The sequence below is a fragment of the Giraffa tippelskirchi genome, chromosome 13 (assembly GCF_054371585.1).
Source record: "Giraffa tippelskirchi isolate mGirTip1 chromosome 13, T2T-mGirTip1v1.2.pri, whole genome shotgun sequence".
Lineage (NCBI taxonomy): Eukaryota > Metazoa > Chordata > Mammalia > Artiodactyla > Giraffidae > Giraffa > Giraffa tippelskirchi.
Genome location: NC_137287.1, coordinates 495,422 through 514,778, shown reverse-complemented (window position 1 = coordinate 514,778; position 19,357 = coordinate 495,422). Strand labels below are relative to the sequence as shown.

General features: G+C 54.1%; 1 protein-coding gene across 50 annotated transcripts in view; it reads right to left on the bottom strand.

Annotated features, from left to right (window-relative positions):
* SUN1 (Sad1 and UNC84 domain containing 1) overlaps nt 1-19,357 on the bottom strand; it is a 42,449-nt gene that overhangs the window by 2,340 nt on the left and 20,752 nt on the right. For 7 of the 50 annotated variants that reach the window (XM_081552409.1, XM_081552412.1, XM_081552424.1 and 4 more), the window contains 12 exons: nt 14,788-14,871; nt 12,683-12,776; nt 12,038-12,096; nt 11,744-11,889; nt 10,823-10,999; nt 10,076-10,162; nt 9,017-9,060; nt 7,576-7,711; nt 6,064-6,318; nt 5,438-5,522; nt 2,228-2,343; nt 1,014-1,181 (listed from right to left, as the gene is read on the bottom strand). In XM_081552409.1, the coding sequence (XP_081408535.1) occupies nt 1,014-1,181; nt 2,228-2,343; nt 5,438-5,522; nt 6,064-6,318; nt 7,576-7,711; nt 9,017-9,060; nt 10,076-10,162; nt 10,823-10,999; nt 11,744-11,889; nt 12,038-12,096; nt 12,683-12,776; nt 14,788-14,871 (1,451 nt within the window). Of the gene's footprint in view, nt 1-1,013; nt 1,182-2,227; nt 2,344-5,437; nt 5,523-6,063; nt 6,319-7,575; nt 7,712-9,016; nt 9,061-10,075; nt 10,163-10,822; nt 11,000-11,743; nt 11,890-12,037; nt 12,097-12,682; nt 12,777-13,302; nt 13,402-14,517; nt 14,629-14,787; nt 14,872-15,299; nt 15,483-19,357 lie in introns of all 50 variants that reach the window. The other 43 variants (XM_081552413.1, XM_081552416.1, XM_081552427.1 and 40 more) reach the window with 12 other exon arrangements.

Sequence of the window (19,357 nt, the reverse complement as noted above, 5' to 3'; positions counted from 1 at the left end):
CAGGCATTATTTTCCCGTTATATAGATCAGGAAAACTGAGGCTGGGAGAGGGCAAGCTAACCAGGCAGCAGACTCCACTTGGCTCCCACACGCCCCACAGCTGCCCTCCACACTCCAAAGTGGAGACCCGAGGCACCTGATGAGCATGGGGAAAGGAGAGCAGGCCAGCAGAGCGAGGCCGCCTCGCTGCCAGAAAGAGGACGGTGGGTGCAGGGGCTGAGGGACAGGAGTCAGTGTCTGTGGAGACAGGCTCCGTGTGGGAAGATGAGGGCGCTCTGGAGATGATGGTGCTGACGGCTTTCCACAGGGTGAATGTGCTTAATGCCCCTGAACTGCACAGTCAGAGATGGTTAAGATGCTAAGTTTACGTTCTGTGTATTTTACCACAATAAAAAAGCAATCAGTAGGAAACAAGTGATTAAATTTAGATGTCTGTTTCATAAAAGGAAAAAGGACTTTCTAGGTGTAAAAATGCCATGGAAATTACAGGTAATGAGCAGGTGTAACTAAATATGGGATTAAGACTGACAGTAGGAAGCATATCTGTAACAGAATGACTCATGATCAATATTTTTATATTAAAAAGCTGAAATATCCATAAGGAAACTAAGATACCAAAAGATAAATGAATAAAAACAAAACTAGACTCTACAAAAAAAGGGAACATGCATGTGAAATACAGTCATGAAGGTTAAAAAAAGAACCAAAATGCCCGTGTTAATGGCGACTTCTGAGGTGCTGGGATTCGGGGTGTCCTTTTCCCAGCACCCTCACTGTCCTCACACCGCAATCAGAACAGACTCCACAGCTGAGCAGTTGAGAGGCAGTCCTCCCACAGCCTCCCTCCCTGGAAAAGTCCTGGAGCGTCTCCCTCCGCGTTTACCGGACACTCAGAGGTCAGCGGGCACCGGGAGGGCGCAAGGTAGTATCCTCGCGCCCCAGCCTTCTCGGGGCTCATCTCTGGGAGGTTCCCAGAAGGGTGAGGAGTGGTCTCGGGGTTTGGGTGCACTCACGTAAACCGCAAAGTCCTTGGGGGCGCTGGTGATGTTGCCCGTGGGTGACAGCGTCTTTGGTATGTGCTCCAGGGTGAAGGCGGTCGGGTGGATCTTCATTGACAGCCTCACCACCAGGTACCCCTGGGAGCCTTTGAATGCCCAGCAGTTCCCTGGATAGATGTCAGGCTGGCGAAAGGCAAATACTAACACTTATATAGCTGAACAAGCTCTTAACCACTCAAAAAACAGGAGCAGTGAGAGAAAACACTAGTTAATATTGAAAAAAAAAAAATAGAATTTTTGCTGGTAAGAAATGGTCATGCATAAAATCAGAAATAGGAAGTGAGGAAAGGCATCCGTGACTTCATCCCAAAGGGCCATGTGCGCAGTGCGAGGCGCGCGCCCAGTCAGGTGAGCCTGAGAGAACGGGCCGCACGCGGCGGCGCAGGGAGACTCCCCGTTCCCTGAGCAACGAGAAAACCACGATTTAAGCGACACCTGCCACCACCTCTCATCTCACAGACAGTAACCCCCACCATCGAAACCCGCTGTGTGTGCTGGGGGTGCACACCCCGCACGCTGAGCCCAGAGCAGTGGGACACAGCCCCTGGCATTGTAGAGCACACCGCGCATGCAGCCACCCTCCGCTGAACGGGGAGCCCACGTTCACGCCCGTGCACGGACAGAGGCAGAGCGCTCCCCGCGAGAGGGCTCATTCTGCAGCGGAGGAGCCCGCGGCCCTCGCCTGAGGCCTATCGTCCAGAGGCTGGGACCACCTCCAGCCGACCCCGCATCTCCTTTCCAAGCGCACCAGCCGCCCGCCCTGCGCCTGAGGCTCCAGGTCCCTGGCAGGGTCCTTCCCGCCCGCAGAGAGGCCAGGCTCCCCAGGGCAAGCCAGGCTGTGCCCTCTCAGAAAGGCCTGGGTCTTCACCCCCGAGAGACGGTGAAGCCCAGCACAGGACGGCACGGGCAGCCTCGCACGCGCCAAGTCCAGAAACAAGCAGAACCGGCAGAGGTGTCAGGAAGCGCCTGGGTGAGCGGGGACGGTGGGGCCAAGAGGTGCCAACTGGGTCTGGGGCAGCTGCGCTGAAGCGGACCGTGGACTCGGGACTCGCACGCTCCAGCCTGCACCTTTGTGGGAGCGGAACGTGCGCACCCCCACGTGGTCACAGCGGCTCCATGACTGCGCTCAAGGCCGCGACGCGCACACGGCGGCCCGGATGCCTGCTCACCTGGATGGCCACGCGGGGCGACTGGGAGAAGTACCAGAGCGGCACGCCGAACAGGCTGATGAGCGCGGTCTTGGTCTCGTAAGTCTCGGAGCAGCGGGTGCTCAGGACGCTCCCCCCTGCGGCACAGTGGAGACGCGTCTCATCCTGCTGCTTCAGAAGCAGCATCACTCCCGCGTTAGGATCTGTTTGTCATGTTCTAAAAATTCTCACGTTTCTGGTCATGTAAAGAATCGCTTTACATGAAGATCAGCTCCAGTCTTAATTTTTTAACGTTTATTTATGTGGCTGACGGGGTCCAGTCGCAGCACTGGGGATGTCCGTTCCCGGCCGCGCGTGGCCCCTCTAGTTGCGGCGAGCAGGCTCCCGAGCACAGGCTGAGCCACTGCAGCGCTCAGGCTTGGCTGCTCGGCAGCACGCGGGGTCTTCCCAGACCAGGATCGAACCGTGTCCCCCGCACTGCAAGGTGCATTTTTAACTACTGGACCACCCGGGAAGCCCCTCCATCCTTCATTTTACTTTGTCCAAATTCAGAGGCAACAGTTCACAAATGTTTTCGGACACACAGTCCTAATGCCAACAAGACACTGGGCTGCCCGCCCGCCATGATGGGGGCGGGGACTCGGAGTGACCTTTGTTCTCATTTTAACATAAAGAATAAATCCAACCAGGCACCAGCATTGCCTGAAGGGAGTCTTCAGATGGCCTACTTATTGCTGGGGTAATGGGAAGAGTCTGCTAACAGGACAGGATTTCTATTTGGAAATAAACAAAAATGTCCTGGAAGTAGACAGTGGTGACTGTTGTAACATGGTAGGTATGCTAAAAGCCACCCAACTGTACACTTGAAAATGGTGAGGTCTATTATATGAATTATATCTCAATAATTATAATAAAAAGTATATATATATTAAAAAAGTCCAGTTTGCCTCTCCATAGGAAATGGGATAGGATGTTGGTGCCAAAGTAGGTCAAAACAAGTTGGTGCAGGAAGAAACATCAACTAAAATAAACTAAAAAGAAAACAAGTATGTGATTAATAAATCCAAGAAGCCCTGAGCCATCTGTCCACTAGGAGCCAGCGGCGCCTCACCCGGCGGCACACCACCACCCAGGGGACCCCGGCAGACACAGCCCCGGCCCCTCTTGGGGCTTCTAACCTCGTAACGGGAGAGGCTTGCATGGGACAGAATTTTAAACAGGAAAACGTGATTTTGATCTAGCTGATCAGCAGGTCCAAACTTCTGAATTCTTTTTAAAATACCTTATTCTCCATCTAAAAAAGTGTCTCCTTAAATACAGTGACTCAGTTTTTTCACTTAGGAAGAGCCAATAAATGCTTTGTTCAGTAACAGAACATTCAGTTCAGCCTTCTCGGGATGATGAGAATTCTGAATCATTGACCTATCAACCTATGAGGACTTATACCTCGAAGACAACATGGCAACTACTGGTCCCACTGAACTGTTAAAAATCATGTGATGTCTCTGAGTTGTGAAAATTTCCTCAGAAATCACTGAATTTCAAAACAGAAAACTAAAATCACTTAATATTCTAAAACAGTCATTCTAAACAAAATACGCACAGTGAGCGGCTGGGCGCCTCCCCACTTTCTGACGCTGTGAGAACCTGGCTGCTTCCGGCAGGAGCAGCAGCCCTGAGAGGGTGAGGGAGGGGCCACCGCCGGCGCCCTGCTAACTGCCCTCACCCCCCTCGCCCACACCCCGCTAACTGCCCTCACCCCTCCCACTGCCCGCACCCCGCTAACTGCCCTCACCCCTCCCGCCGCCCGCACCCCGCTAACTGCCCTCACCCCTCCCGCCGCCCGCACGCCGCTAACTGCCCTCACCCCTCCCGCCGCCCGCACCCCGCTAACTGCCCTCACCCCTCCCGCCGCCCGCACGCCGCTAACTGCCCTCACCCCTCCCGCCGCCCGCACGCCGCTAACTGCCCTCACCCCTCCCGCCGCCTGCACCCTGCTAACTGCCCTCACCACTCCTGCCCGCACCCCGCTAGCTGCCCTCACCCTGCTAACTGCCCTCACCCCCTCACCGCCCGCACCCTAACTGCCCGCTCCCCGCTAACTGCCCTCACCCCTCCTGCCTGCACCCCGCTAGCTGCCCTCACCCTGCTAACTGCCCTCACCCCTCTCACCGCCCGCACCCCGCTAACTGCCCTCACCCCTCTCGCCGCCCGCACCCCGCTAACTGCCCTCACCCCTCTCGCCGCCCGCACCCCGCTAACTGCCCTCACCCCTCTCGCCGCCCGCACCCCGCTAACTGCTTTCACCCCTCTCGCCGCCCGCACCCCGCTAACTGCCCTCACCCCTCTTGCCGCCCGCACCCCGCTAACTGCCCTCACCCCTCTCACCGCCTGCACCCCGCTAACTGCCCTCATCCCTCCTGCCCGCACCCCGCTAGCTACCCTCACCCTGCTAACTGCCCTCACCCCGCCCGCAGGTCCTCTCACTGTCACTCCAGTGTGTCAAGAACCTTCTTTCCTCCGAGAGACCCTAAACATTCAGAAAACCAGGATTTTCTCTAACGCATCTGGTGGCAAATGCTCCCTGAACTGATGTGCGCCACTCCCATTTCCACGAGTTCCCACGTGCGATCTCGGGTGCTGTCCTGGAGGTCACCGAGGGCTGGCGACAGAGGTCCCTGGACACGCCGCCTCGCTGAACCACAGGCTGGCTCTTCCAGCGCACCTGGCCCAGGGCCACGTCCACACAGCACCTCCAACCGGCCTTCCTGAGAAGCCGGAACAGTGCCCGTCCTCTCTGTCCACCAGCTGTGGCTTCTGGCATGGTAATGGCCATTCTTCTGTCATCCGTCTCCCCCTTGGAGGGGAAGTTCTGGGGGGCCAGCACTGTCCGATTCAGTGTTGTGTCCCTGATGCCCCCAATGGGCCCTGCACGTGGCTGACAGGGAGCACTACTGTCCTGGGAAACGGTTTGAAAAATGCTGTACAGTCAGTGGACTTCTGTACTTTAAAAACCCACACACTTTACGACACACAAGACTGTAAGTGAAGAGTCAGTAATTCTGGGGTTCTGCTGCCGCGTGTCACCTGGCCGCGGAGCCAGCACTCTGGGGGCCTGGCTCCGTCTCCAGCGGACCCCAGGGGCGCGCCTGGAGGAACGCTTCCCCTCAGGCCGTCACGCGCTCTACCACCACCCCGCCCCTGCTCCTGGCTGAGGAGCTGGGCACTCACCCCCAGACTCCAGGGCGAAGTCCACCATGCCCGTCTTGTCCTGGGAGTACAGCTTCAGGGCGTTGTTCACGATGACACGTGCTTGCTGGGCAGAGGCGGCGCCCACAGGAGCAAAGACAAGACTCACACGTTAGTGACAGAGACAGACACTTTCAATGAGCTCTACGTCAGGCGTCTCAGCAACGCCAGACTAAGTCCTGCTTGTGACCGCAGGGACCTTGGCAAGGGGGCCAAAGCCAGACACCCAGGCTCAGACACGGCACAAAAGGCTCAGAGCCAGAACCCCTGGTGCCATAAAAAGTGGACAAGCGAGGGCGAGCATTAGAGATGGTACTGGGACTGCACTATGGGAAATTTCTGTGTAATTCCAGAAGGCATGTGGCCACCCAGGCAGACAAAATCTTTGGGACAAAAAGATCAATAAAGTATAAAGTGTAATACTTCCAAGAAGTAGTTTGACAACAGGAAACCTACTTTCCCCACACCCACTTGGAGTTAAGCACTTTTTACACCATCGTCACATCCTTAAGGGATCATCCCCAGCGCAGGACCTCAGCACCTGCTAGCTTCATACCTACATGCGCAGTTTCATCAGCACGTGACTTAAACCTTCCTCGTCTACTCACCGCTTCTGTTATTCCAGAAATGCCTGCTCCGCTCACAGCAGACACTACAGTTTCGGAGGTCGGCATCTGTCTCGTCACAGAAATGTGGTGCGTGATGTTCCTCAGGATCTGCAGCTCTAAATCTCGTAGCAAAATCTGCACGTCATCCTTGCGCACAAACTGAGCAGACAGCTTCCGGAGCAGCCAGTCAACAGAAGCGTCGTGCTCATCTCCAGAGAACATGAGTTTGAGAGTCTCTCTGACTTGGACATCCACCTAGAAAAATCACTGGTGAGTATCATGTGAATCTACTGTTTTAGATAAATCTTTTCAACTCTTCACTGAAACACTTTCGATACCCTGGAAGGATCACACAGCTGATCAAAACCCATAACAGAAACGTGACAGTTTTTCCTTTCACACAAGACTTAAGAACCCTGCAGAGATGCTGGGATACATTCAAGGGGCAGGGACAGAGGAGAGCAAGTCTGGGTGCCCAGAGGGGGTGGGAGGGGGCCCCGCCCCAGGTGAGGTGCAGAGACGACGGGGCCCCCGTCTTCAAATTCGGTCTGAGAAGGTAACAGTCCCACACACTGCAGGTGTGACTTCACGCGGGCCGGAAGCATCCCGGCGCAGCGTCTCTACAGACACCACGGCGCGCACACGCTCCTCTTTAGGCTCCACAGAGAACGAGCTCGGGGCAGAAGCACCTGGGAAAGTGCAGCTCCTGTGATGCTGCCAGCCAGCGACCGCCCCATCTGCGGGCTCTGGAATGTTCTACCACGCGTGTCAGCCGCCGCCCTGACTCGGGCCACCTCAGCACTAACATCACAACACTGCACGCGCGTCCATGGCCCTTGTGCGCGCGCTTTCACCTCTGCACCCAGGTCCCAAGAGCGTGGCTGCCTGTCTCCAAGACAAAGTCTCTGCGACCCATGACTGTCTCAAGGCCTTCCCCCAGAAGACTACGGCTTCAGGATTTTAACAGCCCTATTTCAACGCAGCCATTGTGTGTTATGAAATAATACGACGTTACATTCGCAGTTGTTTATGTATTCATCGGTGTTTATCAGCCTCAGGGGCTCCCGGCACCACAGACCGCCCCGGCCTGCAAACCCCATCTCCCCGTCTGCCCGCCCAGCTCAGCAGGGCCTGCGCCTCTGCAGCGTCTGTGCTCTCACTGCTGCACAGCCCTACACGTCGGGGCTTCTGCTTCTGCGTGAGGATGGGCGGCCCCGACGCGAGATGTGAGGCACGTGCGTCTGCTCTGGGGAAAGACAAACTGCCTCCCCACCCCCGGCCACATACAGGTGCGCCCTTGGAGGGAAAGACAGGCCGGCACCCACACCTCGTGTCATTGGAATGGAGGGAATTCGAGGGGAGCTTAATTTTTAATTATTTCATTTAAAACGTTCAAAAAACTTCAAATATAGCAAAATAAAATTTTAAAAGAAAGTTGAAATTAAAAAAACTTAAGGCACCAACTCAGTGTCTTTATTTTCCATGACAAAACATAAAAACTGAGGAACTTACCTTTTCATGGATGGCCTCCACCTTCTCACAGCTGGCTTGCCCACGCTGCCAGCTGGACAAGTCTGCTTTCAGGTGCCCCAGCTCCTGCTCCAGATGCCCGACCAGGGCAAGCAGGTGCTGCTCCTCGTCAGCCCCGCTGCAGGGGAAGGACGACAGCGCCATCAGGGGAGAGGCCCCCGTTACAGGCAGGGTGGCTGGCAACACCCCACCCTGCCTCCAGCACACGGAAGGCTCAAGGCAAGGGCCCAGAGACTGTTCCCACCTCAACGTCCTCACACACACCACACACCTGTCCAGGTCGGGGCCGAACCTGCCGTCAGTAGTGGTTATGTTTCTGTTGGGGGGGGCGGGGGGCACCTCCTATACACCATTTAATATTTAAAACCTACACCTATCTCTTTAAAATTCTGAAAGACTTCATAAACTCATAAATGAGACTATGTTTATTGGTAATCATCATAAAGTCAAGTATGAATTTTTCATGCTACAGAAGAGAAAACTAAACTAAAAACATATGGCTTCAGGGTTTTAACAATACTCTTGTAATGCGGCCATTGTGTGTTATGAAATGGTAGTGTTACATTTATCGTTTATAGGCAGGTACACTTGTGGAGATCCCAACAGTTCAAATCTCACAAGAGTGCCCTCAGGGGTGAACACTGCAGGGTCTGCACGGTCTGTCAGAGGGGCTTTGGCACATAAAGGCCCTGAAGGAGAGTTAAAAGGTCTGCCACTCACACCGTCCTGAGGCCTAAATCATGACACAGGACCTACGGACACCCTGGGTCCAGAGACGGGAGGACTGGAGGTCAGAGCTCCCCAGCTGTCCTCTCCCAAGTGAGTCACTGGGGCAACAGGAGGGTAACAAAGGTGGGGAGAGCCCGGGTGACAAAACCAAGTGTGTGAAAAAGATGGGCACCTCTGAGGCTCACAGGCAAGGGAAGCTCCACAGGGCTGAGGGCTTTGGGAAAACGTGCGGAGGAAAAGCAACCAGGGTGTGAGGACCAAACACCAGCACCCTCGGAATGGCCGAGGGGCCTGGGCTCAGGAAGCCCAGCCGTGGTGCAGCCACTCAGGCTCGGAAGGCAGATCTCCTCGAGGGGCTGCCGAGCAGGGGGCCAGGGCTGCACTGCGGTGCCCCGGGGCGAGCAGAGGCCCCGGCAGGAGGCCCACTGCACCCGGCTGTGCGCTCACCGCCGCTCCTTACCCCGGGGTGGCCCTCCAAGGCACATCCAGGGAGGGAGGCTCCCCAGAGCACATGGGCCTCGCGTCTTTGGTGCTGCCTCCCCCAGCCTCCCCCAGCCTCAGGTGCCCTGAAGAGCCTCCCAGAAAGACAGCGGCTGGAGCTGACACAGCCCGCCGCTCCCGTGCTGAGACGGTGCAGCCCACAGGACACCGAGGAGCCCAGAAGGCGGGAGAAGAATCGTGTGAAACGTCCTACCTGACTGTTCTTAGCCTGGCCTGCTCTAGCTCCTTCTGGATGGCCTAAAATGATTGCGAAACGTTTAAATACACAAGTTATGCACCAACTTTCCAGGAAGTCACATACATGCTACATACATGTAAACAGAAACAGATATATGTTTATCTGGGGTTCTCCCCCTTAATTTAAAGCCCAGCCCTGGCTGCTGGCAGGCAGATGAGGGATGTGCACTTTACTCTTCACTTAAAAAGACACATGGTGTCCGTTCAGAGAGGCACACAGTTCACCTGGGAGCAGCCTGACAGATTTTCAAACTAAGCAGCTCTCCTAACCAGTACCCAAGCCATGAAGCCAGACTCTGCCAGCCCCAGCAAGGGTCTTAAACGCGGCAGGGCGCAAAGGAGCAGGTGGCAGATTTACACACGAAGCCGTGCCTCATTAACACAGTTTGTTCACAGCCGTGCAGGTCACAGCTGGACAGAGGCCCCGGCTTCGTGGTGGCAGCGACACGAGCGTGGGACAGCCGCGGGCTCTCCCGCGGGGGCCGCGGAAACTTCCAATCGATGAACAAATTAAACTGCCCGCCTCGGACGCCATCTGCGGCCGGCCCCACCCGAGGGCTGCGGTCTCCCCTGAAGCCGTCAGCAGCTCCACCCCCCTCTCAGCGCTCCCAGGCCTCCTCTTTCTGCCTCCTCAACACCTGACGAGACCAGACTTTCCCCCAGAAAATCCCTCTGCAGAAGGGTCAGGTGCGCCTTCTCTCCCTGTCCACAGACACTGTCGGTCACCCTGTGGAGGAGGGAGACAGCAAGAAGGGCCATCCCCACCCCACACCTGGCTCAGAGCCTGCCCCTCGGAAGGACAGCTGGGAGCCCGTGAGCTGGACACACGTGGGAAGCACTAAAGCAACACCGGAACCACCCAGGGAAAAGGGAGCAGTCAGAAATACTGCCTTTTAGTCTCATTTTAAAGGATGGCAGCAAACGCCCTAAAGCAGCACCTTCAGAGAGGCTGCTGGATTTTGTCAAGGAAACCGCAACGCCGGGGCTAAAAGTGAAAGGTCAAGTGCATGAATACCTCAGATCTTTCTGTCAGTTCTCCAAGTACACCTTCCAGGCTGGAGATGCGCAATTCATGCTCTTGGTGAAGCGTGGCATAGTCGGTCTTGAAAGGGAAAGTGAATAGAAATGGTAGAGAAAATTAAGTAGCAAATAAGCCCGAACCTGTCAGCCAGGCCGTGCTGTTCCTCCCCAGCACAGCCCACCACAGCACCCCGCAGGGAGGACATCCTCTCTGGGTCTAAGTTCAGACGTCTGAAACTTGCCCTACGGTGGTTTTGAGGAAAACGGACCGACAAGCCTTCCACTGAGAACCAAGTAGATGAGACATGAAACATATATATATATATAAGCCCATGGTTCCGTAAGGATTAGTAGCTGCTCTTAAGTATCTCATGATTTTGAGATATTTTAAGTAACAGATTTGAGCAAATTTTCAGTTCAGTGACAGTAAAATTTCACGCAATTGTGTTCAATCCACTCACGAAATAAAACGCAGGCCAGGGACAGCCATGTGTCCAGCTGCAGCCTGACCTCCCTCCTGGGCGACACCCACAGGCCTCTCTGCCTGCCCCACCCTGTCCTCAGACGGGGCTTCTCCTCAGGAGTGGCCGGCCTCTGCAGGCCAAGGACCCCCCGCCTGCCCTGCGGCCCCACTGCAGGGCCCCCCCGCTCCTTGTGCTTGAGAACTCCCTGGACGGTGCAGCCCGAGAGCCCACCAGCAGCGGCCCCCCCGAGATGCTGCCCCCCGCCCCACACTCCTCACCGGGGGCGGCCCCCCCTCACTGCTGCCGTCGGACCGGTCCACCCGAGCCTGCAGTTTCTGGAGCAAAGCCGCCAGCTGTCCAAGCTTCTCATCGTGCCTGTGACACTGTCCCGACAACGTGGCCACCTGCCTCTCCACCTCCCTCATCCGATGCCAGGGGAAAGCCTCCTCGCCAACCTGGAGAGGAAGAGGTTCCAAAGGGGACAAAGGACAAGTCCAGACAGCACAGCAGAGCGCTACAGGAAGACGTCAGCTACAGCTCACAGAGCCGGAAGGGAGAGGCAGAAAAATGTTCCTCCTTAGTAAGTTCCTTTACATGGCAGCCTATGGGTGTTTTTTATTTTCTGCTTTATGCTTTCTACACTTTCCAAAGTAATGAACTCTTTTTTTAAGTGAAAATGAACTGAACAATGAGACAGCTTGAAATACAGAACTTCACTGAGCTTCACAGGCACTGCGTTTCCACCAGCAAAGGCCTGTCCACGCACCCTTCCCAACTGCACGGAGGAGCCTATGCTCCTGTGTCTGTATCACACCTGGGTAATTCTCAAAATATTTCAAACTCTCCACCAGCAAAAACATTACGTGATTCATTAAAGGCTTAGATGATGGCTAGCATTTGTTAACAGTGAAGTATTTTCAATTAAGGTCCGTACATTATTTTTTTAGACATAATGCTATTATACACTTAAAGTACCATAAGGTAAACGTAACTTTCATATGCACTGGGAAACCAAAAAAATCTGTGCGATCCTGGAGCTAAATCCATAGTACTTGAGGTGTCCCTGTCTGCATTACTTGAACTGTTTCAGAACAGGTAAGGAGCCCAGCTGAACTGCCCTGTGGTTTACCAGGAATGCAGAAACTCACTTGGGAGAACAGACTGGCAATGCCAGGGAAGCGCGTCTCCTGACTGATTACCTGCAGAGGCTGGTCGGGGTGGGAGGCAGCGGGTGTGAGCGTGGCCCCAGGGTCACCTGCGCTCCACGCTCGGTGGCCGTGCGTCCAGTTTAACACAGGCAGGAGCGAAAAGACGTCACCCTGGCCCCGTAATGCAACACCTGCACCTCCAAGGAGAGAAAAAGCACCCGTATACACATGTGCCACTGTTCTTCAAAGGACAGATGTTTAACTGCTCTATTTTTTCACTGATTCACATACATATGCATGTGTACATACTGGTCATGTAAGGTAACAAAGTTAAATCGTACTTACCTAGTAAAAGTAATAGTGGAATGAGCAAGATTAAAAACTTGCAAATATTTCGAAGGCACCTAGGAATGAAAAGAAGTAACTTGGGAAAAGCGAAAAGCAGGGCTCACCATCCTATCTGAACTCGTTAGGTAATTTTATACAAAACACACCCCCGGCCTCATTTTAAACTCGAAGTCCACAGGCCAGGAAATGCAGCTAGCTTTATGCACAAGGTCAGTAGATGCCTAAAAGAGAACCTGCCCACACAGGGCTGTCCTCAGGGCCCACGTGAACAAGCCAACAGGTCATTAACTGTCAACACGCTGGGCTGGGTGCACAGGAGGGCACTCAGGGACCTTGGGCACTGACCCACGGAGGCATCCTGGTGCCAGGGCAAGTGCACCGGAGAGGAAGCCGGGGGTCCGGGCCTAATCCTGAGCACCCTCCCAGCTGTGTAATCCTGGACGCGTTGCTTAACCTCTGCACACCAGTTTCCTTGATGACACCTGTCTATCCCTTTGCACAGGAGTGGTTTGAAAAATATGCTGGTTGAAGAATATGAAAGCACTTTGCAAAATATAAAATGGTTGAATCAAATGAGATCATGAAATCAGCACCAAATCAGCTCTTTAAAACACCCAGCTGACATGGTATCTGTTTCCTTACCTTGTAAGAAGAAACACATTCAGCCAAGAGATCAAAGTAACAAACTGGTACCATCCAATCCCAAGCCACCAGAACACTTCAGACGCTGCCTTCCCTAGAAGAGAAAACACCAAAGGTCCTGTGGAGTTGTTTTTAGGAAGAGCAAATCCCTAATGGACCAGTTTTGTGAAGGCAGGCCAGAAGCAGAGGAAATGTGTTAACAGACACTTCAAAGTATATCAAGATGAAGTGAGGGATGAAGTATATAAGATGATGCTCAGTCATCACAGCAGGAATACCCGTAACTCAAACAGGAACATAAATAAGCCACAAAGCAACACGTCATACACAAGACAAGATACAAAAGGGAAACACCAAGCCCATGCACTCCCAAGTACAGCGAAACGAAGCCGCCAGACTGACACAGAACCCCACACTGAGAAACAAAGGACGCCCATGCGGCTAAAAGCACAGGACGCTCTGCGAGCGTTTCTGATGAAGGGCCGCACACGTTACATGAAGGGTAGAAGCACGGAAAGCGAGAAGGAAAGGTCTACTCGGTGAGGTAAACACTTGACTGCAGGTGCTCAGCCGCCGAAAGCCAAGGAGAGCGCGCTAACACGGAAGGCCAACGTAAGCACCTGGGGCGGCCACGGCCAAGCACAGCACCGACAGCACCGTCCTGGACACAAACCATCCTGCGGCTCCGGCCCTGCGCAGCGCCTGCCCCGAGAGGTGACCTGTGCGGGAGAAGACGTGGCAGGAGGGGCGCCTTCAGACCCCAGCCCTGGGCCCCGGGGAAGCGCCAGCGTGCACCACACCCGTCCCATCGGGAGCCCACAGCCTCCCCTCAGGAACAGCTACCGGCTAGTTTACGTCCAAGCAAGACGCCGACACTACCGACAAAACCCTGCTCTGGGTCTCAACAGTTTTCACTCACTTCTGCCTACGGACACGTAGGACGTAAAACGCAGAGGATTCTTATAAACCTGCAGGGGGCTGGCTGGCAGCTGCCCTGCACGTGTGTGCAACGGCTGCGGGCAGAATAGGTACCAGAAAGACACCGCAGTCATGTAAAGGAAGTGAGTGCCGCGCGCAGCAGCAGTTAACAGGCTCTGGGGGAGGCGATGGTCACTCCGACACCAGAATGAAACTCTTCCTACACTGGTGAGAAATATCTTGGAACCACAACCAGTAGCCCCACTGGATGACAGAATAAAACACAACAAACTTTATGCCAAATGTCACACGTTATATAAGGCAGAAAACTGCTTGTGAAATCAACTGTTCTCATTTTTTAAGAGTAACCACTGGAAGTTAAACCCTCACACAGCATTTGTGTGTTGACTCCCGAAAATGTTAAGTAATTCCAATTCAGCTGATGTGTAAAGACACACGGTGTTAGAGGCTTTTCTTTTTTTTTTTAATCTATAGCTTTATGTCTATTAATTAACAATGAAAGACAAAAATTTTTCAAGTTCAGCTTTTTAAAAAGACTACCTAAAAAGGCAGCCCTCTGCCAAGAGGCAGGCAGGCACAAGCTGGAAGCACGGCCGTCTCTGCCGCGCGGGCCGCACAGGCTCCGGACCAGCCCCGAGTCCCGGGCGCCAGCGCCCACCCGGGGCCCGGCCTCTGCCCAGCCGTTCAGTTCACCTCGGACGTGCTCCTCTCCCCCCGCTTCGTGTATACTAAACACACTTGCAGAGAAGCTTCTCAAGAATGAGTCTGCACATTTTAAACCAAAGTTACTCCTCTCCGCTCAGCTTTACTAAAGCCCTTGAACTTCAAGCCCAAAGAAACGGTAAACAAGGAGCATCTGTGGAAACGGGAGAAACGAGACAAAAGCGCGGGACAACCTGCGCCGGACACGGCAAGCCCCAGGGCCCCTGCCGGCCCTCCTGGCCGCGAGGGCTGCGGGCGGGCGGCGACGTGCGTCTCCAGGCGCTTCCTCCCCTTACAGTCGTCGCCTGCAGGGGTGGGACGGGCAGTTAGTGGGACAGATGGACACACACCCCCCGCTCATCTCAACTCTCAACGGTGTGCAGCAACAGCAGTTTGAAAAAAGCAGGAAACTCGATTCACGCAAAATCCCAGCCAGCACCCCCGGCGCGGCCCAGCATACTTACACAGCGACGCCCCGTTTGCACGGAGGTGGCCGTCCTCAGTGAGGGGCTCTCTCGCATCCATCCTCCCACAGTGACTGGAATGAGCTGCAACACAGGTGAGAGGGGCTGAGCCAGGCCAGGGGCTCTGCAGGGCGCCGAGCAGCGAGGGGGCTGCCTGCCCGGGACACGCCCGCCGTCACACAAGATGGGCCTGCTTCAATCATTTTTGAAACATCATTCTAAATGCCATTCAAATAATTTTTTTTACCTTAAAAAGGTCATAAGAATAAAAAGATGAGCGTATTAATTTTTTATTTACTGTTTAAATGCTGATCGACATCCAGGAAACGTCCAGAACTGCAGAGAGAGGTGCAGAGCAAGGCTGCAAGCAAGAGACACAGAGAGAGAGAGAGAGAGAAAGGTCACACAATCAAGGGGAGGGCGTGAGCGAAGCGTTGCAGGGGGAGGAGTGTTTTCTCCACCTTGAAAGTGCTCGATTTGGTGGAAAAAGGAAGAAAAAATTATTTAAATACCTTGTGATTCATGGCTTTCTGACTCATAGCTTTTTGATTCACAACTTTTCAATCTGTGATTTTCTGATTCATAATGGAGCTTCATTAAGACCACTTGGAAAAGTCGCGCTAAGAACGAAGCAAAGGACGCCGAGGTGTGCGCGGCCAGCGACCAGAGGCCATCCCCGCGGCGGGCGGCGCGGCCTGCGAGAGACCGCGAGCAGTTACTCTTCCGGCAAGGCGGGCTGACGCCCTTCAGGGAAGGCGGGACCCACCTTTTTTTTTTGGCCGTGCCATGCAGCTTGTGGGATCTTAGTTCACCAACCAGGAACTCAACCTGGGCAGTGAAACCTCGCAGTCTTAACCACCAGACAACCACGGCACTCCCTGGAACCCAATTTTATGTGGACCCCTGCTCGGGAGAGCCACAAACCAGCCATCCCCGAGGGCACTGGCAGCGCCACACACGTCTCTCCACGGCCAGCTCTGGTGAACACGAGCTCTGAGAACACCAGGCCCGACACTTCGCAACACACCACCGTCTTCAGGAACCGCCAAATGGCCTCTGCCCCTGACCTCTGGCCCAGCAAGCCCATTGTACCCCCAGCCGCAAGAAGGCCCTTGGAGAGGAGCAGCCCCCTCACAGGCGCGCCTACAGCTCGTGCAGCAGGGGACAGAGACCCTGACACGGACACCTGAGGCTCCATAAGCTACGGACCACGTGGGCAAGGGTGCCCACTCGTCCTCAGCTCTCTTTCCACAGCAACCAGCACGTCAGGACAGACAGTGCAACCCCCGTAACCTACAACATGCAGGGTGATGTCTACAGTCACAGTGGCTAGAAATTTCCACCATTAAAAGAGTTTCTTCACGGAGCGGCAGCTGAAGAATGAGGCTCGTTCTTTCCCCGTGACAACCACAGGACGGCCTGGAGATGGGGCGGCCGGCCCGGCCAGCCGGAAGCAGGGAGACGCGGCCCCATCCATTCATTTCCACTCAGCTCTGTAAGGTCAGGGCACATGCATGAAGCCATGGGGACTGGAGAGATCAAAGCGCGAGTGATTTAGAAGAAATAAGGTCAGAGCTCCAACCCTCTCCCCAATGGTCTGAGTAAAGCAGTAGGCTACTTGTGAAATGGAGATGTGAACCAAAAAAAAAAAAAGAAAAAACAAAACTGGGACCAGAAACCCCCGTCGGGTCAACTGTGTGTTCCTCCACTCACACTCCTCTGTGTTTGACACCACAGTGTAAACTTTATACAGAGATTGGTAAAAATAGAAAAATTAATGAGCAGGTTAATCCATGGCCTGTCTCACTGACAATCAAAAACACCAAAATCCATTTTTCATTCATCAGTTGGCAACATTTAAAAGAACAAAAATGCAAAGACTCCTACTTAGTGAGAGAACATGAATGGGACCCTCAGCTGGCCATGTGGGAGAGCAGTCCTGGTCAGTCTGTTGGGAGGTCAACTGGAACAATCTATCTAAACTGACACTATACATAACCTGCTTTCAGCGGTGATGATGATGATCCAGAAGGTGCCAGCTGGAACGGTTTTTAAGTGTGTTTAATTGCTAACTGTGGTTGCTGCAGAGGACAGGCTTGGTCAGAGCTGCTCCTCCTCAAAGCCAGCCAGCAGTATCTCAGCTGCTCCCGAGAGGCCGAGCCACAGCCGTGTCACGCCGTCCACTCAACCTCAGCTGCTCGGGGTCACAGCCCTCCGACCCTGAAGTTGCCCGCCCCTCTCCCAGAAGCAGCAGATGTTGTCCTTCCTTCTCTAAAGACCAGGCCTGGTTCACGAAATGAAGTTCTGCTCAAAGCAACTGAGACAACTGCTAAATTTTCAAAGGAATGACTTCTCATACATCCATTCATCCTTCTTTCCTAGGTTTACACCTTCTAAAGACGCGTTGCCTTAGGCAAGAGAAAGACGCGTTGCCTTAGGCAAGAGAAAGAACACAGGAGCCTGTGTTTTCAGATTCCAGCTCCCTGAGTCCTCCTGTGGAGTCAGCCCGGGGGCCAGGCAGGCCGGAGGGGCAGCAGGCACACAGGAGCGAGTCCTGGCAGAGCCGATCTCCACGTCTTCAGCACCACAGGCTTCTCACGCAGACGCCGATCCTCACAGCAGAACTGAATCTGCTCATGTGCGCAAGTCTTAGCATCCTGCTCTGTTGAACACTGCTCAATGTCCAAGGAAAGCATGTGCAAGGCTTTTAAAGCCTTTTTGATGTAGCCCAGAAAATCACATTTTTTCTACAATGCATTCAGCCTACATCATAAGGTTTCAGACTCAGAAACCGCTGCGCAGCTCAGGCAGGATGTGCAGCACGTAACCCAGCTGTGCTGCTTCGGGCCTGCCTACCGGGAAGACTCGTGCACGAACTCACACACACCCAAAGAAAACAGGTTGTAGACGTGTACAAACAGCAAAGCCTGAATGTCCACCTCCACACCAACTGAACAAATTTTGATACAACCATAAATGCAACATCAGGCATCAAAAAGAACCTAAGTTCATGGCAATTACCATTTAAAATCAAACTTGCAAAACCATCTATTGGAAGCAAAGACAAAAACATATTCCATGTTTCTGTAGGAACATGAAAGCAAAATTTAGGTGGTTTGCTACACAACACTGAAATGATACTATAAAATGGTAGATGGTTAAGTTCATGTTATGTGACTTCCACCTCCTTAAAACAGCAGGAGATTCCATAATGAACAGGCTGAGGTGAAGATCCCTCCAGAAGGGACACCAGACAGGGACTGAGCAGGAACAAGGAGGGGACTGAACTTATCTGTGCTGCTTAAAGATTTTGCAATGAGAATGTAAGAAAGAAAAAAAAAAAAGAAAATGTGAGGGTGGAGTTAACTTATGACTGTTATTCATATTTTGAGTAAATACACTCATATAACAAATTCCACACAGTGTGACCTGAACCACACGACAGACAGAAGAGCCTCTGGGTACAAGTTACAAGTCATTTTAATTTTCTTCCTTGTACACCCCTGGGGTTTTCAAAAGTTCCTTGATAAATGTTCCACTCAAATAATTAGGAACAAATTTTTTTCAAAAGTAGTAAGTGAGCGCTGGCTCTGCAGAGCACCATGATCTGAAAGAACAAGGAGCACAGCAAGAACAGAAGCCCGAAGCGTCCGTGCCTGGTTTTCTCCCCAAAATACTCAAGACCGACTTAAGCAGGAAGTGGGGTGAGTAGCCAGAAGCTGCCCTCTGAAGATCCCACCAACAGCGCAGCGGGGCTCCGGCCACCATCTCAGCTGTCAGGACGAGCGGCTGGCTGCTGGGACAGAGACGCGGCCGGGGGCGAGCAGCGACACGACCACAGACAGGCGGTCGCCGAGGGCAGGCGACCCCGCCAGGCAGCATGTGGGGTGCGCTTTTACCCTAAGGAGGGCCTTGTGCTCCATGCAGCAACAGCAAGCTTCAAATGCAGCCTCAATGCCCGACACGCGGCACATCAAGTGTGGGGCCCAGGCCCAGCCCCAAGGGAGCTCCCAGAGGAGCCAGCGGCTCAGGGGCCAGGTCCAAGCTCCATCACTCGCCGGCTTCTGAAGCTGGCTGAACCTGTTTACTGGTCTGTACGACGGGGGTGGAGAGAAGGCAATGGCAACCCACTCCAGTACTCTTGCCTGGAAATCCCATGGACGGAGGAGCCTGGTAGGCTGCAGTCCATGGGGTCGTGAAGAGTTGGACGCGACTGGAAGCGACTTAGCAGCAGCAGCAACACAACGGGCCTGGTAACAGTGACCACGACAAGGGGGACAGCCGTCCCGAGGGGCTGCTCTGAGGGCCGGTGAGGTCGCAGTGCAGAGCCCTGGGCAGTGTGAGCGCGCGGGACGCAGGTCTCCACAGCATCCACACACGACCCCCGGGACCAATTCCCTGCCCTTCCCCTCACGGCATCCCCACTGCTCTGCCAGCCCTGAGGAGGTCAGGAACACGACAACCGGCAAAGCAGAGCGCCCAGCCGCGGGATAAGGTGCGGAGATGGAAGTGAGAGTCAGCCTGGGACCGTCCTCCTTCATGTGGAGACCAGCATTTGAGAAACAGGACC